Source organism: Triticum urartu, chromosome 1A (genome assembly GCF_056163025.1).
Source record: "Triticum urartu cultivar PI428250 chromosome 1A, HENAU_Tu73, whole genome shotgun sequence".
NCBI lineage: Eukaryota > Viridiplantae > Streptophyta > Magnoliopsida > Poales > Poaceae > Triticum > Triticum urartu.
Window position 1 is genome coordinate 568,045,182 of NC_141873.1, and position 23,952 is coordinate 568,069,133.

Below are 23,952 nucleotides of genomic sequence, written 5' to 3' on the forward strand. Positions count from 1 at the left end.
GGATTCCTCCGCATTAACGAATGGCCGCTTCCCGGCCAGGCACATACGCGCCCTGAGTTCGGGCGAGCGCAGGCGCCACCAGGGGCTATATAAGTAGCCTCACTGTCAAACTCCTATGGCTAAGTGAAAGTGATAAAGCATCATAGTCTGATTGCCTAGTTCGCTGCGCTATCACCTCCTTTGTAGGACCAAGACGTTGGATCAAGTGTGAAAATGCGCCTTCTGCGAACACCCCCGCATTATGTGCGTGGGGGCTGAAGCCGACGACTGCCATCTTTCAGATTATATATACATATATGTTAAACGGACACACATGAGGTATTATAACACTTGCAAGCACAAGTATAAAAAGCTTCTACAATTTATCAAAATATTGTTTGACAATAATATATGCTATTCGAATATAGTATCCTTCGAGCACTGCGTCTCTATTAAACGAGCGCCTTGCAGAACTTCCTGAAAATAGTGCTCGGCAGGTACTCGGCTTCCATCCGAGTCTGGGGATGCAACAGCGCTGGCCTCCATTTTCGCCCAGTATGTCTTGACACGGGCAAGAGCCATCCGCGCACCCTCTATGCACGTTGACCTCTTCATCGCATTGATATGCGGCGCCGCACCAAGGAACTGCTGCACCAAGTTAAAATAACTTTTCGGCTCTGGCCTCTCTGGCCACAAATGACTCATGACATACTTCATGGCGAGTCCGGACAACCTATTTAGCTCGGCCCATTCGGCCAAACGGTCGGCTAATGACAGTGGACGCTCCGGATTGTGGAACTGCGACCAAAAGAGCTTTTCCACTTCGCAATCTTCTTGATCTCGGAAGTGTTCGGCCGCATCTGCGGCACTCGCTGCCAAATCTAGATAGGTGTCCGCCGTACTCCACATCCGGTCTAACAGAGCATGTTTAGGATCACAGAACTTCCTCCGCAGCATAAAGGGCTTTCCAGCCACGATCTCTCCGGCCTGATGCAGCTCCTCCTTCATAGCTCTCATCGCAGAGCGAGCATCCTTGGCATCGGCAACGGCCTTCTCCAGGTCCGTCTGTTCCGCCTGATCTTCTTTTTCAAGAAGCTTGCAACGGTCAGCAGCGCTCTTCAGCTTCACAGCCATCTCGGCCATTTCCTTCTTGCTTCGGCAGTGAGCAGCCTGTTCGGCTTTCAGCTCTTCAATTGCCTTTCCGGCAGCCGCATCACTTTTCCTGGCTTGCTCCTTGGCTCGGGCAAGTTCCGCCCAAAGATTCTCCATGGCAGCAGCACCATCTGCATCAAGCGCACACATTGTAAGATACTGGCATAAAGCTCCTCTTACCAGGTGCCGCCGGAGTAATTACATACCTTGTGCCTCGTCAAGCCGCTTGTTGACAAGCGCGATGTCGGCATCTGCCACGTCAAGTTGCCGCTTTAGCTCGGCAAATTCATCAGTCCGGCTGGCCACCCGACACTTCGCCACCTACGTATGAAGGCGGCATATTAGACCTGGGATTATGATCCTCTGCGCGCCATCACTTTTGACAACGCACGGAGTCTCGGGGGCTACTATCTACACAGGGCGCATCTTATTTATGCGCAACTGTCCAAAAAGGGTACATTATTTCGCGTACCTCCAAACCTGTCAGTAAACTCCTGACAGCCTCGTGCAATCCGCTCTCCGCGGATGAAATCCTCTCAATCACCGTACCCATCAATGCACGGTGCTCCTCTGAGATAGATGCTCACCCTAGCAGATCCTTCAGCTCCTCCGACCGCGCACCAGACGGTGCCGGACTCGTCCGATGGCCCTTTTCGAAGGCCGGACGCGAAGGGCTTTGGGGGGCCATATGACTACCTTCCGGCCATGCCGGATTCGGAGAAACCCTCCGCGACGATACCTCAGGGTCGCCCGCCTCGCAAGGCGGTACGGCAGGGGGAGGCGTTCCGCTCTTCATCATCTCCGGAAGAAGATCCCCCGAAGACGAGCTCTGCTGAGAAGGGATAAGGTCCGAGCTACAAGGTAAATTTTCGATTACTCTTCTCAGATATAACGCAAGGATTTCTCTCATTTCTTAAAAAGAAAAACTCCTCTCTACTTACGGCTCGGTGGAGGGCTGATCCCCTTGAGGGCATAATTCGGCCGAAATATCCCCCGACGCAGGATCCTCTGACAAAGATTTCTTCCCCCGCTTTGAGGCCATGGTCTCTGGGTCGTCAGAGGCGGTCCTCTTCTTCCCCTGAGGAGAGGAATTTTCGATTCCTCCCTTCCGTACAACCTTCTTCGAGGAGGCTGTAGCTTCCTTGTCACCTCCCTTGCTTTCCTCCGAAGGCACAACCTCCAACATCCTGACTAGCACGGGATCCGGCGTGGTCTCGGGGAGGGGGGCCGGACACCTGATTAGCTTTGCTTTCACTATCCACTCCTGTTTAAAGGACAACTCTTTTAGGGGCAATTTTATGATAAAAATATGGATAGCGAGTCCGGGCACAAGGCTACTTACTTGAGTATCCGGGCGATTGTAGCCTAGGCCTGCGTCCTCGGTCAAGTCCGGACACATTGCTTGTGATCCGAAGAACAATTTGTACATCTCCACGGGTGTTGCGCCCATGAAATGCTGGAGAGCTCGAGGTCCCTCCGGATTGAACTCCCACAGGCGAAGGGGGTGACGTTTGCCGGGAAAGGCTCGGCGGATCAACATGACCTGCGTCACCACGACCAGGCTAATGTCTCTTTTTAAGAGATCTCGAATGTGGCCCTGCAACAAGGGCATGTCCTTGGATGGCCCCCAGTCCAGTCCTTTATTGACCCATGACACTAGCTGTGGTGGGGGACCCGAGCGAAAGGTAGGTGGCGCCACCCATTTGGTGCCCCTGGGAACGGTGATGTAAAACCACTCTCGTTGCCATAAGCTGGACTCCTCTTGAAAAGAGCCCTCGGGCCATGGAGCACCAGCATTCTTGCTTATAAAAGCACCTCCGCACTCCGTGTGCCGTCCCTCGATCATCTTCAGCTCTACTTTAAAGGTCTTGAGCCATAGTCCGAACTGAGGAGTAATACGGAGGAAGGCTTCACACACGACGATGAATGAGGAAATATGGAGGATGGACTCCGGAGCTAAGTCGTGAAATTCCAGCCCATAATAAAACATGAGCCTCCTCACGAAGGGATCCGTCGGGAAGCCTAGCCCCCGAAGGAAGTGAGACATGAACACCACACTCTCACCAGGCTTGGGAGTGCGAATGACCTGCCCTTGAGCAGGCAGCCTATGCCAGATTTCGCCGGTCAAGAACCTGGCCTCTCTCAACTTCAGCACGTCCTCCTCCGTGACGGAGGAGGGCATCCATCGGCCTCGAAGGTCGGAACCGGACATTGTCGAAGGTCCGAAGCGCCTGAAATCTGGAGCCTTGGGTGTTGGAACTCGAGGCGAAGGGCGAACTCGTTTGAGATTGAAAGAAAGGAGTAAGGTCTTGGTCTCTTTATAAGAGGTTGAATACCAAGGGCCCTCCCCGTGACCGTTTGGGACTCGCCTTTGATCGAGAAAACATACCAACGGGTACGGTTGGGTTACCCATGCCCGTATTGATGAGAATCCCGGAATAAGGGGACACGATCTCTGCTTTGACAAGATGTGCCAAGGAAACCACCTCGCTAAACGCGCTGAGGTGGGACAGTAAAACGATTCGAATAAAGACTTGGCTGTGGTGTGATGTCATGCTACGGAATACGTCAGCAGATTAGATTTGTGTAAATATTATTCTCTCTATGGCAATATGTGGAAACTTATTTTGCAGAGCCGGACACTACCTTTGTGTTCAAAATCTTCTATGAAGTACTTGGAGGAGGAACCCGCCTTGCAATGCCAAAGACAATCTGCGCGCCGGACTCGTCGTCATTGAAGCCTGGTTCAGGGGCTACTGAGGGAGTCCTGGATTAGGGGATGTCCGGATAGCCAGACTATACCTTCGGCCGGACTGTTGGACTATGAAGATACAAGATTGAAGACTTCGTCACGTGTCCGGAAGGGACTTTCCTTGGCGTGGAAGGCAAGCTTGGTGATACGGATATGTAGATCTCCTACCATTGTAACCGACTCTGTGTAACCCTAGCCCTCTTCGATGTCTATATAAACCGGAGGGTTTTAGTCCATAGGACGAACAACAATCATACCATAGGCTAGCTTCTAGGGTTTAGCCTCCTTGATCTCGTGGTAGATCTACTCTTGTACTACCCATATCATCAATATTAATCAAGCAGGAGTAGGGTTTTACCTCCATCGAGAGGGCCCAAACCTGGGTAAAAACATCGTGTCCCTTGTCTCCTATTACCATCTGCCTAGACGCACAGTTCGGGACCCCCTACCCGAGATCCACCGGTTTTGACACCGACATAGGGGCTTCGCCAAAATTTAAAATTATAGACTTCTATGGCTAAGTGAGAGTGATAAAGCATTATAGTCTGATTGCCTTGTTCGTTGCACTGAGCACCTCCCTCGAAGGACCCAACAATGGGAAAAAGAGTGCTCAGATTTATCCCGAACACCCCAGCACTCGTGGCATGGGGGCAGAAGCCGACGACTGGCCATCTCTCAGATTTGATAAACAGCCGAACAAAAGGTAATATTTTAAATTCAAACAAGCGTTGCATAGCGCATATGAACAAGTTTTCATAATACAGGATCACACGAGCAAGTTCATTCAAAAATTACATCCTTCGCACACTCGTCCGCCACAATACGGGCACCCTTCAGGACACCCTCATAATACATTTCGGGGTGGCGATGCTCCTTGCCCTGCGGTGGCCCCTCCTTCACCAGCTTCTCGGCGTCCATCTTGGCCCAGTGCACCTTTGCACGGGCAAAAGCCTGGCGTGCACCTTCGATGCAGACGGACCACTTTATGACTTCCAGCCATGGGCAGGCATCCACAAGCCGCCTCACCAGGCCGAAGTAGCTGTTGGGAAGGGAGTCGCCAGGCCACATCCAGACTATAAGGCCCCTCATGGCCTGTTCGGCCGCCTTGTGCAGCTCGACCAGCTGCTTCAGCTGGTCGCTCACAGGCATCGGGTGTTCGGTCCCAGTATACTGAGACCAGAAAAACTTCTCCATCGAGCTTCCCTCCTCGGCCTGGTAGTACTTTGCGGCATCCGACACGCTGCGGGGCAAATCTGCGAATGCTCCTGGAGAGCTCCGGACTCTGGTAAGTAACAAGTAATTTACTTTCGCATGCTTGCTTTGCATAATGAATGCCTTACCCGCCGCTATCTTCCTCATCGCCTCAATTTCCTGGAGGGCCTTTTGGGCTTCAGCCTTGGCACGCTTTGTGCTCTCGAGGGCCGCGGCAAGCTCGGACTCTCACGTCTTCGAGTTAAGCTCCAAAGTCTCGTGCTTCGTCACGAGAGCCTGGAGCTCTTGTTGCACCTCGCCCACCCGTGCCTCTTGTTTCTCCCGCTCGATGCGCTCCTTGTCCTCTTTGTTCTCGGCCTCGGACAGCGCTTGCTTCAAGGTCGCCACTTCGGTCGTGGCCCCTGACACATCCATGATGATCCTATCATTTTGCAACCACATCTTTTTTTATATACATATTGACAAGGTATTACTTACCTTTGTTCTCCTCGAGCTGCCTCTTGGCAAGGCCGAGCTCTTTCTCGGACCGCTCGAGGTTCTGCTTCAGTGCGGCGACCCCCGCAGTCAGTGCGGCAGAGGTCAGCAGCGAAGCCTGCATACGCATATAGACATACTTGTATTAGACTCCTGCAGATATTATTTGATCCTCTATTCGGCTTTTCTTTGTGAACACCAAACAGAGCATCAGGGGCTACTGTCTATGCGGTAATATTTTCCTATATTTTAAACACTTACCTCAAAGCCTGTTAGAAGGCTGGCACAGGCTTCAGTCAGTCCGCTCTTGGCGGACTGAACCTTCTCGATCACCGCACTCATAATAGTGCGGTGCTCTTCGTCGATGGAAGCGCCGCGAAGCGCTCCCAGCAGGTTGTCCGGTGCCTTTGGATGGACATATGTCACCAGCATGGGCAGCTTGCCCCTCTTGGAAGGGGGCCGCCTGCCGGAGTCTGGAACCATTGGAGGTTCCGGTGTGGTGTTCGGCTGAGGGCCGAACTTGGAGCCCTAGGGAGTCTTGCTCCCTTTGCGCCTGGAGTCCGGAAGGTCGCCTTGAGGCGCCTCCGGGACTATCTCCGCCCGGCTCGGTGCCCCTTGAGACAATACCTCGACATTGTCCGTAGGGCGAGGAGAGGAGGCGGTTGGAAGTGTATCACTATCCATATCCGACAAGTCCAAGGAACCGTCCGACGAGGATACATCGATACGGGCTCGGGGCGGACTGCATGATCATATTCGACGTTAGGAGAAGCAGTGCAATAAAAGTATGCTATGAGTTACTCTGGTATCCGAATACTTATGACTTCGCCAGGGGCTTGGCCCTGAGTAACCACTTGTCTTCGCTATCAGCGGCGGCGGTGGAACAGTCCGGAAGGAGAGTCCTTCCCTTCTTGGACCCTTCGGCCTCCCCGGTTGGGGCGGCCTTCCTTTTCCTGTCTCCCCCGGCTGGAGGGGGAGAACCTTCATTTTCCTCCTCCTCGTTTTCATGGGAGGAGTGCGTCTCGGACTTATCGGACGATGAGTCCGATACCACCTGGCGCCGGGAACTCTTTCGGGTTCCCTTGGCCTTCTTCTTGATCTTCTCCAGCACCTCATAAGGAGCCGGAGTCCGCATCTCCGTCAGGAGAGCATCTGCAGGGTCTTCGGGCAGAGGGGCCGGACAGTCAATTTGCTCCGATGTCTCCACCCAGTCATGTCAAAGGCATGGGAGCTCAGACCCCGCACATGATTAAGCTATGGGAAATAAATACCCTACCAGATGTACAGAACTTACCGGATTCGCAGGGCGCTTCGCGCTTAGCCCCCGGTCCTCGGTAAGGGGAGGGGGGACCTCGGCGCCCTTAAACAGCACCCTGCAGACGTCCTTATGCGTCGTGTCGAAGAGCTCGCGTAGAGTCTGGTGCTGGGCCGGGTCGAACTCCCATAAGTTGAAAGCCCGTTATTGACACGGGAGGATCCGGCGGAAGAGCATGACCTGGACTATGTTGACAAGCTTAAGTTTCTTGCTTATCATGTTCTGGATACACTTCTGGAGTCCGTCCAGCTCCACCGATGAGCCCCAGGACAGGCCCTTCTCCTTCCAGGAAGTAAGCCGAGTGGGGATTCGACATCAAAACTCGGGGGCCATCGCCCAGTTGGTGCCGCGTAGCTCGGTGATGTAGAACCACCCCGATTGCCACCCCTTTATGGTCTCCACGTAGGAGCCCTCGAGCCATGTAACGTTGGGCATTTTTCCCACCATGGCTCCGCCGCATTCCGCTTGTTGGCCGCCTATTACCTTCGGTTTGACATTGAAGGTCTTCAGCCACAGGCCGAAGTGGGGCCGAATGCGGAGGAAAGCCTCGCACACGACGATGAACGCCGAGATGTTGAGGATGAAATTCGGGGCCAGATCATGGAAGTCCATCCCATACTAGAACGTAAGGCCGCGGACGAATGGATGGAGGGGAAACCGAAGTCCGCGGACGAAGTGGGTGAGGAAAACCACCCTTTCGTGAGGTTCCGGGGTAGGGACGATCTGCCCCGCGGCTGGCAGCCGGTGCACGATATCCACGGCTAAGTATCTGGCCCCATGTAGTTTTTTGATGTGTCCCTCCATGACGGAGGAGACCATCCACTTGCCTCCTGCTCCGGACATGTTTGGAGACAGTTGAGGAGAAGGATGTGGACTTGGGCGCTGGAGCTCGAGTGCGCGAGAATGGATGAGCAAGGAGGAAGAAGGCGTGAGTAGAAAAAGGTGAAACCTTATCCCTTTATAAGGGCGGACGAAACTATGCGCCCCCACCAGCCTTGTAAAACTCGCTTATCCCCCAAACACCGTAATTGATGGCGCGGTTGGGTTACCCACGTCCGTATTGATGGGAATCCCGTAATAAGGGGACACGATCTCTTCTTCGACAAGACGTGCCAAGGAAACCGCCTCGCGAAGCACGCTGAGATAGGTTATGAAAAACGATTCCAATAAAGACCTGGCTGTGGTGTGATGTCACGCTACGGGGTACGTCAGCAGATTAGATTTGTGGAAATATTATTCTCTCTACGGTGGTATGTGGAACTTGTTTTGCAGATCCGGACACGATCCTCGTGTTCAAAATCTTCTATGAAGTATTCGGAGGAGGAACCCGCCTTGCAATGCCGAAAACAATCTGCGCGCCGGACTCATCGTCATTGAAGCCTGGTTCAGGGGCTACTGAGGGAGTCTTGGATTAGGGGGTATCCGGACAGCCGGATTATATCCTTTGGCCGGACTGTTGGACTATGAAGATACAAGATTGAAGACTTCGTCTCGTGTCCGGATGGGACTCTCCTTGGCGTGGAAGGCAAGCTTGGCAATACGGATATGTAGATCTCCTTCCTTGTAACCGACTCTGTGTAACCCTAGCCCCCTCCGGGTCTATATAAACCGGAGGGTTTAGTCCGTAGGACAAACAACAACAATCATACCATAGGCTAGCTTCTAGGGTTTAGCATCTCTGATCTCGTGGTATATCAACTCTTGTACTACTCATATTATCAAGAACAATCAAGCAGGACGTAGGGTATTACCTCCATCAAGAGGGCCCGAACCTGGGTAAACATCGTGTCCCCTGCCTCCTGTTACCATCCGCCTTAGACGCACAGTTCGGGACCCCATACCCGAGATCCGCCGGTTTTGACACCGACAATATGCTTGTAGGAATTGCAATAATATCAAGTTTCCTCTCTATGCGCTTAAAATCTTGAAGTTATGCTTGTTTTGCTTTCCTATGCAAGTTGATTCTTGTTCTCATAAGTTGTTTGATCACAAAATCCCTATGAATAGTAAGTGGGTTAGACTTAAATGTGCTAGTCATATTCTTCTTGATGCTCTCTTTATGTTTCAATTCTTATCCTTTATGTGAGCATCATTGAAATCATCATGCCTAGCTAGGGGCATTAAACGATAGCGCTTGTTGGGAGGCAACCCAACTTTATTTTTGGTCCTTACTTTTTGCTCCTGTTTAGTAATAAATAATTTATCTAGCCTATGTTATGATTGAGTTTTTATGTTTTAATTAGTGTTTGTGCCAAGTAGAACCGTTGGGAAGACTTGGGGAAAGTCTTGTTGATCTTGCTGTAAAAAACAGAAACTTTAGCGCTCACAAGAATTGCTGCCATTTTTTATTGGAGAGTGATATTTAGTTAATTCTTTTTGCAGATGATTAATAGACAAATTCCTCATGTCCAGAAATTTATTTTAGAATTTTTGGGGTTCCAGAAGTTTGCGTTAGCTATAGATTACTACAGCATGTTCTGTTTTTGGCAGATTCTGTTTTTCGTGTGTTGTTTGCTTATTTTGATGAATCTATGGTAGTAAAATAGTTTATAAACCATATAGAAGTTGGAATACAGTAGGTTTAACACCAATATAAATAAAGAATGAGTTCATTACAGTACCTTGAAGTGGTGTTTTGTTTTCTTTCGCTAGCGGAGCTTACGAGTTTTCTGTTAAGTTTTGTGTTGTGAAGTTTTCAAGTTTTGGGTGAAGATCCGATGGACTATGGAATAAGGAGTGGCAAGAGCCTAAGCTTGAGGATGCCCAAGGCACCCCAAGGTAATATTCAAGGACAACAAAGAGCCTAAGCTTGGGGATGCCCCGGAAGGCATCCCCTCTTTCGTCTTCGTTCATCGGTAACTTTACTTGGAGCTATATTTTTATTCACTACATGATATGTGTTTTACTTGGAGCGTCATTTTATTTAGTTTTTCCTGCTGCTTGAATAAAATACCAAGATCTGAAGTTCTTAAATGTTAGAGAGTCTTCATATAGTTGCATGATTATTCGACTACTCATTGATCTCCACTTATATCTTTCGGAATAGTTTGTCATTTGCTCTAGTGCTTCACTTATATCCTTTTAGAGCACGGTGGTGGTTTTATTTTATAGAAATAGATGAACTCTCGTGCTTCACTTATATTATTTTGAGAGTCTTTATAACAGCATGGTAATTTACTTTGGTTATGAATTTAGTCCTAATATGATGGGCATCCAAGAGGGATATAATAAAAACTTTCATATAAGTGCATTGAATACTAAGAGAAGTTTGATACTTGATGATTGTTTTGAGATATGGAGATAGTGATATCAAAGTTGTGCTAGTTGGGTAGTTGTGAATTTGAGAAATACTTGTGTTGAAGTTTGCAAGTCCCGTAGCATGCACATATGGTAAACGTTGTGTAACAAATTTGAAACATGAGGTGTTATTTGATTGTCTTCCTTATGAGTGGCGGTAGGGGACGAGCGATGGTCTTTTCCTAACAATCTATCCCCCTAGGAGCATGCGCGTAATGCTTGGTTTTTGATGACTTGTAGATTTTTGCAATAAGTATGTGAGTTCTTTATGACTAATGTTGAGTCCATGGATTATACGCACTCTTACCCTTCCATCATTGCTAGCCTCTTCGGTACCGTGCATTGCCCTTTCTCACATTGAGAGATGGTGCAAACTTCGCCGGTGCATCCAAACCCCGTGATATGGTACGCTCTTTCACACATAAACCTCCTTATATCTTCCTCAAAAAACAGCCACCATACCTACCTATTATGGCTTTTCCATAGTCATTCCGAGATATTTTGCCATGCAACTTTCCACCGTTCCGTTTATTATGACACACATCATCATTGTCATATTGCTTTGCATGATCATGTAGTTGACATCGTATTTGTGGCAAAGCCACCATGCATAATTTATCATACATGTCACTCTTGATTCATTGCCCATCCCAGTACACCGACGGAGACATTCATATAGAGTCATACTTTGTTCTAGTATCGAGTTGTAATCTTTGAGTTGTAAATAAATAGAAGTGTGATGATCATCATTAATAGAGCATTGTTCAAAAAAAAGAAAAGAAAAAAATAAAGGCCAAAAAAAGAAAAGAAAAAAGAAAGGCCAAATAAAAAAAGAAAGGCAAAAAAAAGAAAGGCCAAATAAAAAATAAAAAATAAAAGGGACAATGGTACTATCCTTTTTTTCTACACTTGTGCTTCAAAGTAGCACCATGATCTTCATGATAGAGAGTCTCTTGTTTTGTCACTATACTAGTGGGAAATTTTCATTATAGAACTTGGCTTGTATATTCCAATAATGGGCCTCTTCAAGTGCCCTAGGTCTTCGTGAGCAAGCAAGTTGGATGCACACCCACTTAGTTTCTTTTGTTGAGCTTTCATACATTTATAGCTCTAGTGCATCCGTTGCATGGCAATCCCTACTCCTTGCATTGACATCAATTGATGGGCATCTCCCTAGCCCATTGATTAGCCGCGTCGATGTGAGACTTTCTCCTTTTTGTCTTCTCCACATAACCCCCTAATTATATTCTATTCCACCCATAGTGCTATATCTATGGCTCATGCTCATGTATTGCGTGAAAGTTGAAAAAAGTTTGAGATTACTAAAGTATGAAACAATTGCCTGGCTTGTCATCGGGGTTGTGCATGATGAGAGCATTCTTGTGTGACGAAAATGGAGCATGACCAAACTATATGATTTTGTAGGGATGAACTTTCTTTGGCCATGTTATTTTGAGAAGACATGATTGCTTAGTTAGTATGCTTGAAGTATTATTATTTTTATGTCAATATTAAACTTTTGTCTTGAATCTTATGGATCTGAACATTCATGCCAACATGAAGAGAATTACTTAGAGAAATATGTTAGGTAGCATTCCACATCAAAAATTCTGTTTTTATCATTTACCTACTCGAGGACGAGCAGGAATTAAGCTTGGGGATGCTGATACGTCTCCGACGTATCTATAATTTTTGATTGTTCCATGCTATTATATTATCTGTTTTGGATGTTTATGGGCTTTATTATGCACTTTTATATTATTTTTTGGGACTAACCTATTAATCCAAAGCCCAGTGCCAGTTTCTGTTTTTTCCTTGTTTTAGAGTATCGCAGAAAAGGAAAATCAAACGGAGTCCAATTGACCTGAAACTTCACGGAACTTATTTTTGGACCAGAAGAAGCCCACGGAGTATCGGAGTTGGACCAGGAGAGTCCTGGGCTGCCCACGAGGGCGGGGGCGCGCCCACCCCCCTGGGCGTGCCCCCTGCCTCGTGGACAGCCCGGAGGTCCACCGACGTACTTCTTCCTCCCATATATACCCATATACCCTAAAAACTTCGGGGAGCACAATAGATCAGGAATTCTACCGCGAGAAGCCTCTGTAGCCACCGAAAACCAATCTAGACCCGTTCCGGCACCCTGCCGGAGGGGGGAATCCCTCTCCGGTGGCCATCTTCATCATCCCGGTGCTCTCCATGACGAGGAGGGAGTAGTTCTACCTCGGGGCTGAGGGTATGTACCAGTAGCTATGTGTTTGATCTCTCTCTCTCTCTCTCTCTCGTGTTCTTGAGGTGGCACGATCTTGATGTATCGCGAGCTTTGCTATTATAGTTGGATCTTGTGATGTTTCTCCCCCTCTACTCTCTTGTAATGGATTGAGTTTTCCCTTTGAAGTTACCTTATCGGATTGAGTCTTTAAGGATTTGAGAACACTTGATGTATTTCTTGTATGGGATACCTGTGGTGACAATGGGGTATTCTATGATCCACTTGATGTATGTTTTGGTGATCAACTTGCGGGTTCCGCCCATGAACCTATGCATAGGGGTTGGCACACGTTTTTGTCTTGACTCTCCGGTAGAATCTTTGAGGCACTCTTTGAAGTACTTTGTGTAGGTTTGAATAGATGAATCTAAGATTGTGTGATGCATATCGTATAATCATACCCACGGATACTTGAGGTGACATTGGAGTATCAAGGTGACATTAGGGTTTTGGTTGATTTGTGTCTTAAGGTGTTATTCTAGTACGAACTCTAGGGCTGTTTGTGACACTTATAGGAATAGCCCAACGGATTGATTGGAAAGAATAACTTTGAGGTGGTTTCGTACCCTACCATAATCTCTTCATTTGTTCTCCGCTATTAGTGACTTTGGAGTGACTCTTTATTGCATGTTGAGGGATAGTTATGTGATCCAATTATGTTATTATTGTTGAGAGGACTTGCATTAGTGAAAATATGAACCCTAGGCCTTGTTTCCTAGCATTGCAATACCGTTTGTGCTCACTTTTATCATTAGTTACCTTGCTGTTTTTATATTTTTAGATTACAAAAACCTTTATCTACCATCCATATACCACTTGTATCACCATCTCTTCGCTGAACTAGTGCACCTATACAATTTACCATTGTATTGGGTGTGTTGGGGACACAAGAGACTCTTTATTATTTGGTTGCAGGGTTGCTTGAGAGAGACCATCTTCATCCTACGCCTCCTACGAATTGATAAACCTTAGGTCATCCACTTGAGGGAAATTTGCTACTGTCCTACAAACCTCTGCACTTGGAGGCCCAACAACGTCTACAAGAAGAAGGTTGTGTAGTAGACATCAGACCTCCGCGTTCTCTGGCCACCCACACCGACCTTGTTGCCGGCGTCCTCCTGTGGCTGGTTTGTGGTTGGTCGAGGGGTGGGCTACAGATGGGGGAAACCCTTGGCGGGCTGCGACAGCCATGATGTTGGCCGCTCTCTATCGTCGTTCTACTTCTTAGAGTCGACATCGAATCCTAGCCCACACCCCCTCCCCCTCTTCTTGTCTCGGGTGAAAACCCAAATCCCCTCAGAGTGGGCGGCGATGGCGCCTTGGCATGGCTTTCTTCCTAAAGACGTCGCCTTGGGATTGGTGAGTGGTGGTCGGGGCTTTGGCGTGGGTTGGTTTGTCAGTGTTCTTCAGTTGTTCCTGCTCGACAACGTCGGGTGATCTTCGTGTGGTTGTGGCCCGAGGCGGTGGCGATGATCGGAGTGGCTTTGCCGATGTGGTGGCCGTGTTGCCGTCCTCTCCCAGTCCATCCGGGCTTAGGGGTGAGCTCTTCAGCTTGTCGAGACGGATGGCCGGGCAACAGTATGGGAGTTGACGGCCATGCTCTTCCTCCGGCGGCGGGTTGTTCCTTTCTTGTGAGTGTATCGGCGACTTGTCCTGGAGTTGCCAGGGTCCTCGGTGTCCTAGTTGGTTCTAGGTGTAGTTAGGACTGTTGTTGTTCGGTAGCATCTTGTATCCCTCTCTTGCCTTCTTATTTTTCTTCTTCTTCTTTCTTTTTTGTTGTATCGATGGTTGTATGCTCGGTTGTTGCTTTATAACATAAAGCGGGGGAAACCCTTTATATCATCAAACATCGAAATGGCTCGTCATGTCGCTAGAGCTAACAATCTATTCTTGGTTGATCACAGATATAGATCCATGATAAAGAAAAGAGAAAAAACACATGAAGAAAAGAAAAGAAAATTGATCTGTTGCCGTGCTGCTAGATGTGAATGTTCCTGCCATTCATGAAGTATGTCGTCACCAGTCCAATTATCCTTTTATACTTCATCTTATTAGGGCATCTTCAAGGTGGACCCACAAATCTCCCTTTGGACCGTGGAAGCCATCCAATGCGGTCCTGTATCGGTTTGCGGAGCGGTCCAGACACGATTTCTCCTACAAATTGAAGACAAACATGGGGAGGTTTGCTGGAGTCCGGACTGATCCCAAGCCCACTTCTGACCGCCTTAGCCCACCAAAAACCCTCCTGCCCGCATTCACGCCACTGTAGAGCACGCCGCTCAACATTGAAGACGGCTCAAGGCGGACTTGACCTCTCACTGCCTCCGCCATTGAAGCGGCGCGCCGGCTGAGGGCGCCGCCCGTGACACGTCTCCGGTGTCCGCGCCTGTTCAATGCCGGAGACAGGTGACTCGATGGGACGGGATGGATATCTACCATGCCCGTTCAATGCCCCATTCGTCCATAAGTCGCCATTAAGCAGGCTCGCCGGCCGAGAAACCCACTCTGGCGTCTTGCGTTGACGCTTGGCCTCACTGGAATCCGTTATTTAAGGGCAGCCACTCCGGGCTATCTCCACAGCACAACACATCCGCTCCACATCCTCCTCATTTCCTCCACATCCGCCATGACCGCCAGTCTGAAAGCACTGCGAGACAGTCTGTCGCCGGAAATGAAGCACGTGGTTTCCGGCCTTGCCGCCGCCTGGCGTAGCCGCCGTGCCAGGTGGATCGAGGCCGCCTTGCCGGCCAGCTCGCCTGAGGTCTTCAATGACGAGGACGACACCATGATGGAAACGGACTCCAACAACTCCGCCCTGGCTCCCGCGCCTCCTGTGCACGCCGTCTTCACCATGAAGCAGACGCAGGCGCACTTCAACGCCGCCATGGTGGAGGTGCAGCCTATGCTGGCACCTTTGTCAGCGTTCTAGCAGGCGCAAGTGGAACAGCTGTGCAACATGTTCCTTCTGGAGCAACACCGGCTGGCGGAGGGACAGATGTACGGTGAGCGCACGAGCGAGGAGGCAGTCGCGGCCATGGCTGCGGCGAACCCCAACTTCGTTGCAGAGCAGTGTGCCATCTACGACACCGTTCGTGCTGAAGCCGCCGCTCGCCGGGAAGGAGCTGCTGCGGAGGCGCAACTGCAGGTGATTGCGGAGGAGAACAACGCCAGCTGTGCCTCCTACGCCCCGCCGACGAACCATCAGCCGGCCCGCTGGGACGAAGATAGCGCCAGCGCCACCATTTTCATCATGGACTTCACGCCCACCAGCGACGGACAGGTTGTCCTCCCGCATCCGTGTCGGCGGATTGAAAAAAAGTTTGGCAAAGCTGAGCATCTGACCAAATTAACAACAAAATTACACATGAAAATGTCCTGCTTGACCGAGGCGCGTCGTTGCACCTATGTGAGTTTTGGAGCCCTGCAAAAACAATGTTGAAGCACCCATGTGAGTTTTGGAGCCCTGCAAAAACAATGTTGAAGGTGCAGAGTAAACTCAAGGTCTCGCTGCCATCCAGCCCAACCTCCAGATAAGCTCAAATTAAAAGGAAAAACCAGATAAACTAATCAAAATTTAAAAGAGAAGTAGCCGGAGTAGAATGGGCCCTGAAAAAAAGAGACTTCAACTGTCGCGCGAGTGCTGCCCCTTTTACAACCGGACGCATCATTCGCGCGAGTGCTGCCCCAGGGCGCCGCATCGCATCGCATCGCATCGGTGGGCCGCGGGCCGAATGAAGCGGGACAGCAGCTGGCACGCCCGTAAAATTCTGCCAGAGGAAGTACCAACTAACGAACAAGCCATCTACCTTCTTCATGCGCGCGTCGCCGCGAGCCCTAGCAAAGGCGCCGCCCTGCACGCGCCGTCCATCATGGATCTCCCCGGCGCCTCCCTCCCCGCTCCTCCCCCTCGCCGCCGCGCGCTCGCCTTCTCGATGCTCGCCGTCAGGATTAGCTTCATGACCGCCAAACTACGCCAGCTAGGCTACAATGAAGGTATACGTTGCTTGCTACGTACTGCTTCGTTCGTGCTTGCTTCGATTGCGTTCTCCACTGTTGCTATATATGTACGAGCATGATCCATGGTTGTGAAGATGGTACATCCATGCATGATCTTTGCTTGCTTGCTTGCAGTGACGGCTTGCACTGATCCAGCGGCGGCCATGGCGGAGCTTCGCGGAGGGCACAAGTTCAAGGCCGTGCTGGTCGACGTGTACTCTCTGCGCTACAGCCCGGCGCCGGCCTTCGAGCTCTTGGACTGTGCCATCGGCGAGATGCACATCGCTACATACGGTAATTATATTGGATCTACTTCTACTTAGTTAAGTTTACCGTGCATGTTCCGTTTTATCTAGCGATGGAGAGATGGCAGTTTTGAGGTTTTGACAACGTTACCAGCACCAGTTTGAGCTTAAGTACGTAGTGGAAAACTTAGAAGGATGCTGCCAGATTAATTCTTCTTTCAATTTCCGAACGTTAAGAAATTAGGACCGGTCTAGCGAGCGGCCGGCTGCTCGCTGCACTTTGCGAGCGGCCGGTCTAAAATTGCAAGTTTTGATCCCTAATAATCTACAAATAGTAATTACCTAGTGTGTGTTTTTTTATTAGTTAGTGGATGTTTTCGTTAGCATTAAATGCGTATAGCAAATGCGTACAGACTAGTCTGTGAAACATATTTATTTTCGCCTCTTAAATATTTAAAAAGTCATATCTTTTAAACCACACGTTGGAATTCAGATCCATTTTCATCTTTGGATTCATCGTGACGAGATATTCGAAACTAGATCCCGCATGGGTATATTTCGACAAATATTTTTTTATGCCAACTTTGGTGCTATATGGTGCAACTAAAGTACTGCATTGTGCAACTAAAATAGATTGCCGCGCCAACTGAGTATATGTGTGTGTAACTAGTCCTGTCAACTAAATATCAATGCGTGTGCAACTAGTGTCCTGCCAACTAAACATCAATATGTGTGCAACTAGACTATATTACAAGCCAATTAAGCATATGTGTGTGCAACTAGTATTCCTGTCAACTAAATATCAATGTGTGTGCAACTAGACTATGTTACAAGCCAACTAAACATCAATGTGTGTGCAACTAGACTACATTACAAGCTATGACAATTCATATGCGACTATGCGGACCAGATTGTGCAACTCTGTGGCCATGCATGGGCCAACTAGGACTACTATGTGTGCAACTACAACTACTGTGGATGCAGCTCCAAAAAAATAGGTTTGAAAAAAATTGCACCATGCAGTACTAAACTTGCACAAAGCAGTACTGAAGTTGCACAATATAGCGCCAAAATTGGCATCAAAAAAATTTCGTCAAAACATACTCATGGGGGATCTAGTTTCAAAGATCTCATCGCAAAGAATTCAACAGTGAAGACGGATCTGAATTCTGACGCGCGGTTTGAAAGATATGGCTTTTTAAAAATTTGGAAAACCAAAATAATTATACGTGAAGCTGTTTCTTTCAAATTGGACTAACCAGTATGAACACATTAAATACTGATAACGACATGCACTACCAGACAAAAATACAACTCATCCATGGTAAAAATGCCCGGCCGCTCGTTCTCTCCAGTTAGCGCGCGGCCACTTTTTAGATTTTAGGAAGAAATTATTGATGGAAAGAGGGGGAGCCCGGTTGGAAAAAAAACATTAACCCAAGTGCTTGCACTATAATTAAAAAGATAATCATGCTTGTTTCAGCCTAGTTAAGACTAATAATAACAAGATATGTGCGTTAATCGATGCATATGGTAGTCCGATCTTGTGCTTAGTTAAGTCTGCCATGTTGCGTTTCATCTAGCCATGGAGAGATAGCGGTTTTGAGGTTAATTGATTTGAGTTAAGCAAGTAGACGATTTCGAGCTATGTTGCCACCAGATTCTTCTTTAAAGTCGTATATATACAGGAGTAGTTCTATTCTATAGGTCAAACGGGCTTATGTGGCATAACTTAGCTGCCAGTTAAGCGAGCCAATGATTTAAGGAGTACTTGCAAAAAAACAAAAAAGATTGATGTAAGGGGTGTGGAAAGCTTGTTGTAATTAACCACGAGTCCTAGTCCGGTTTGGACAGGAACACGTCACCGAATGGGTATAGGACTAGTTTTGCTAGCCACGACTGGCTGTTATATATACCTATATGTATCCCTGCAATATTTGTACAAGATAAAAGCAATAATAACAAATCTCAGGCGCCTCGTGTTCACGTGTTGTGCTAGCTGAGATTGAATCGATCGAGCCGGCGACTTCGTACGTGCATGGGCTAGCTTCACGTAGGCAAAAATCAATCCGCCTAGTAGCCTGCCTGCTTCCATGGTACGTACCTTACACCGGACCGGAGTACGGATCGATCGCGTGGTCGTATACTTGCGCGTCTAGTCAGAACCAATTGTCCAGCTTGTGTTAGCTAGCGGGTGCTCCGTACGTGATCGTCTTGACGGAAAGTACTCGTCGAGCAGACGTACAAGTCCTGCATGTGGCCAACATCAGTTTACCTACACTTCAGTCGACTGATCCGACTTTAGGTCAGTCGATTTTCAAAGAAAAGGGAAGGAAGAACCAGCTGCAGTGGAGGGGGTTCGCCGGAGAGGCTACCCCGGTATTTGTTTTAGGATTTGGGATGGGGGCGGTGTTGGGGCGATGGCGTGGGGATTCACCAGAGAAAAAGCTCAGCGTGGCGGGCCTAGAGGGATGGCCGGGCCGGTGGGAAGTGGTTTCGGGGAGGACGGGGCGGCAAGGTGGCGCAGGAGCGCCGCCGGCCGCAGGCGGGGCGGCGGTGGTTCGAACGATGGTGGCTGGCGCCTCAAGGAAAGATGGAGGTTGAAGAAGCATCATGGGCCTTCGATTTCGCATCCAACGATCGAGAAATCGACTGACCACAAATGAAAAATTCAGCTGATTGATTTCTAGCCATTCCCGGCCAACATGGCTAGTGATGGTTTGAGGGGAAATACTTACTGATGTTTGGGAGCTTTTTCTTTTCATTTGAAACCATTGACATACCATTAGCTGCACTGCTTTGGCATTAACAAAACATTACTAGAGTTCCAACTTCCGATGAAGTCACTACGCTACATATATACTACGGGAAAAAAACCATGTACATCGAGTGTTTCGGTCTTTTCCGAATTCCGAGTTCCATTCCGCAGGCGGCAGTCAGCAAAGAGGGTCCTTGATGAGTACCGCACGAAAAACACTCGGTAACATGGGGCCTAGAAATAGCTAGATAAATTTACTTACGACTCACTTTCTAGATGCCCTTTTGGTTAATTTGCATTAGTTTAATTAACGCGTGCCTCGTTCCAATAGAGTATTTCATATGGCATAGCATGCATCAATATCATTTACTTAGATTAAGGCTATATAATTTTAATTCAGAAAGGTGGTAGAGATGGGGTGTTCTAGAAGACGTGTAGTCCAACTTATATAACTAACTTTGACTATTAACATACGAAAATGTATTCAGACTGGTCGGTAACAATACTATCACTAGATGACTGGTTATTGTCTTTGCTATCCATTCATAGATAGATGGTGTTTCTAGAAAACGTCTAGTCAAAATTATATAACTAGCTTTGACTTTTGGCATATGAAAACTGTATTCAGATTTGTTGGGTCACCATACTGTACTAGATTTGTCATGAGAAATAATTTCATAATATTAGAAGTTTATGGGAACTAGTCATCAAACTTACATGCATGTATAAAACACCATCTATTTATGCATGTGGGAATGTAAGCTTGCCTCAAAATTGATATCAATATCATTGTAGTTCAGGTAACAAATGGTCTGTTCTTCATTATACTTTATTTATGCTGACATTTTTCGTTTCACGTCATGTAGCTATGTCAAAAACTGGCGTCCGCTATGGACCCATAGTGATGGAGGATCTCAATAGAATTAGGGAGGGCATCTACAATAAAGCATCCAATGGATTTGAGTCCCTGGAGGCCACACTGAACAGTTCATGCAACAACACATCGGTGATGACAATGCCCACAACAACAACCTTATTAATCTCGGGAAGGAGGGCGACAAGGAGGAGGGTTAGAAGGACACAAGTAAGCGATTCAAACAGTCAGGAGGAGCTGGATGGAGGGAGTGTCAAGAATGAGCAGCAAAATCCGGCTGAGAAGCCAAAGAAGGCCCGAGTCGTTTGGACTGACGAATTACACAAGAAGTTTGTGGAAGCGCATGACAAACTCCTCCCTGGAGGTAATGTGGTTAATCATTGCTATATGATTGTCTTCTTAATTTATAGCTAATTATTAATGGGCTAGCCTATCAACCAATCATACATATATGGAGTTAATTTTTCATCTGGTGTTGGTAACTCTGTTTAGTGTTTATAAGGTAACTTGTTTTGTTTTAAATGTTTGCTTAGATGCCGTGCCAAAGAAAATACTTAAGCTGATGAATGACTCTACACTTACTAGAGAGAACATTGCCAGCCACCTTCAGGTAATTGGACTATACCTTTTCTACATATTCAAAGATGATGATATAGTCATCTCTTCTTTCGCTTTTTATAGAAAGTATAATTGCGATAAGTGAAATGTGCATCAGGCTCACATAAACCAACTAGAAAATGTGGATAAGAATAATTGAGTTTTTTTATGTGGCTGGGTAAAATTCATGCAAAATGGTTCATTTGTTTGCTCTATGAAAGGGATATAAAGATGTCTTCTTAGCCTCTCTCCTTGTTTTTCGGTGCAAACTACAAATGTAGTCATTTTATCCTGGAACTGATATCTAGTGGATTCAAGTAAGATTATTTTCAGTTTTTTTGTGGTGATTTTCAAACGCTGCTTTAAACAAAGTCGCTATAGTGAGAGCATCAGCATGTGTTAGTGTGGAAAATCATGTACCGAAAAACTAACCATACTCCTCTCTTATTTAGTTTTTGCATACACTTTTTTTTACCAAGACTATATCCTTTCTGTCATTATTGTCCAATAAACATTATTTCATGAATTAAATTTACAGAAACATAGGATGAACATCGATCCTCTTCGTAGGGGCAATCCTAAAACAAAGCATCAGAAATTGACACCTCCCCAAGCATCATTGTCATCTCCTAACTTGTCTCAGCAACAGGTACACTACTACAAATATATTCGGAGACCATTATCATTTACTCACTCCAACATTGTCATAATCTCACATTCTCGGCATGCGAATAACATGTGTGTGCAGGCTTCTCCTACAATGATGCAACCTTTGTCTAGTTCAAACTTTTCAGAGACTTCTATAACACAAGGAGTTGTTCGCATGAACCATAATATGAATGTTCAGCCAATGGTCAAACCTCCCCCAGTTAGTGACATGCAGGACAGTCATCCGGCGATGTACATGCAATCATTTAAGGGTATGAATAAGATTAATAGTACATGTCTGCATGATATGCACAAAACCATTTCATTGTTCATGTTAATTTTCTTAATAAATGTTATGATGCTTAACATATTTTCCCTTTTTTTACAGATTCCACTTTTTGTCAAACAGAATGTGTGTTCTCGGAGGATCTAGAGTCGAAAGATATGTACACTAGAGATAATAAATCTAAACAAAATAGCACGTGGTGTCCTGATAATTTAGATATTAGCACGATTTTGGTAAGAAATAGTAGTGCTGAGTTATTTCAATAGATTTTGCTCTTTGAAACATTCTAATAACATCTTTTTCCAATGTTGTGTTGTTCTACAGGATAAAGATCCTAAGCCTTCATGGGATGTAAAGTATCTCTTCTACAATGGTGACTAAAACATTTTGTGCACACAAAGGACCGGCTTCCAGGGCTAATCAGTGGAGAGTCTATCTTAATTTTTGAATACATATAGCGTGTTAAGGCGGATAGTGCGTATGTGTATGGCATTTCTACCTAAGGTCATGGTTGTGTGATCGGATTTTGTGAAATATCATTGCATGGACCACATACTCCAATAAACTCATGTGTGTGTGTGTGCCCACACACACACACTTTTCTGAAATTGAATAATGCCATTTCGGAGCCCTTTGGTCCTCTCTGTATGAGAATATGTTGGTTTTTCTTAGTTAGATTAGCATTCCTTATTATGTATACAACTCTGTTAGATGTATGCCAAGTGTCATTATCCTTTATATATATATATATATATATATATATATATATATATATATATATATATATATATATATATATATATGTATAGAAGCCTAGTCTTTTTTACTTGCATGGCTATTGTAGATAACCCCAGAAATATCGAGCTCTAGAATTTTCTTAATTATAGTCTCAAATGTAACTATAATTTTGCAATTTGCGTCAGTTGACACTACTATGTTTTCTTCCCCTAATATCATGAGAAATCATTACCTGAACACTAGCTGCGAATTAGCTCAGATCTGGAGGATTTGATTGTTGCGCCATTTTCTCTTGCATTGTGTGGCATGCGGTATATAAAAGAGCAGCACAACGGCTCATGCAAATATTTAAGGGTATGGACAAGATCAATAGTCCATTTCTACATGATATATACACAACCATTTGATATATACACTGTATAACATATTTCTATTTATTTTTGTCACACATAATGTGTGTTGCCCGATATAGCATCGAGAGATATGTACATTAGAGAATCTACACAAATAGCACTTGGTGTCCTGAAAATTCAAATAATGATAGCTTGCACAAAAATTCACCGAGATTTTGGTAACAAATTATAACGTCAACTTAATTCAAAAGATCTTGCTATTTCAAACATTCTAATGATATTTAAAAAAATCAATGGTGTGTTGTTCTGCAGAATAAATAGGCCAAGAGTTGGGATGGAGACTTTCTCTGCTCCAATGGCTACTAAAACATTTTGTCCAGAAACACGTGAAGGACCGATTTTCTCCAAGGCTAATTGGTGGAGAGTTTTTTTTCTTAATTTTGAGTAAGCAAGGCCTCTTATGTGTTTGGCTTTTCTATGCAACTAGATGATACCCTACACATTTTTGCGGGAACTCTTTAGTCCTACGCACATGATAAATAAGTTTGTTTGCATAGTAGACATATTATCTAAAATTAAAAGAATTGTAACGAACATAGTACTTGGAGTATAATTATGAACATAATAGAATGTGAACTATATATGTGATCAGGTTTTCTATTAAATGTAGTTATTTGACATAACTAATCTTATGGATAAATCATTCTTCACATCTACATAGTGACCTCAACAAATAACAAAAACAAAAAAATGAATATGGTCATTGTAGTCTCTTAGAGTGATGGAGCTCCAATATCACAACAAGAAGAAAATCAATCAAGGTCATCTGGCAAAAAGAGTACCAATTTATTTTCCCTTTTTTTCTACTAACACAAATACCAAGTCCTTTTGTGCATGAGAACTCGCACATAGATAAGCACCGATATCCAAATTATCGATGTAGTTAAAATGATAATCACATCCAAGCAACTAATCAATAATCACATAAAAGGTACTCTCTTGACATACTT

General features: G+C 46.3%; 1 protein-coding gene across 1 annotated transcript; it reads left to right on the top strand.

The window, feature by feature from the left end:
* The first annotated feature begins 16,178 nt into the window (after positions 1 to 16,178).
* Positions 16,179 to 22,232, top strand: LOC147992840 (uncharacterized). Its single transcript, XM_087541572.1, has 8 exons — positions 16,179 to 16,440; positions 16,579 to 16,737; positions 20,313 to 20,684; positions 20,854 to 20,930; positions 21,456 to 21,566; positions 21,666 to 21,837; positions 21,954 to 22,084; positions 22,176 to 22,232. Exons 1-8 carry the CDS (start codon positions 16,179 to 16,181, stop codon positions 22,230 to 22,232), a joined length of 1,341 nt encoding a protein of 446 aa, XP_087397698.1.
* The last annotated feature ends 1,720 nt before the right edge of the window (positions 22,233 to 23,952 follow it).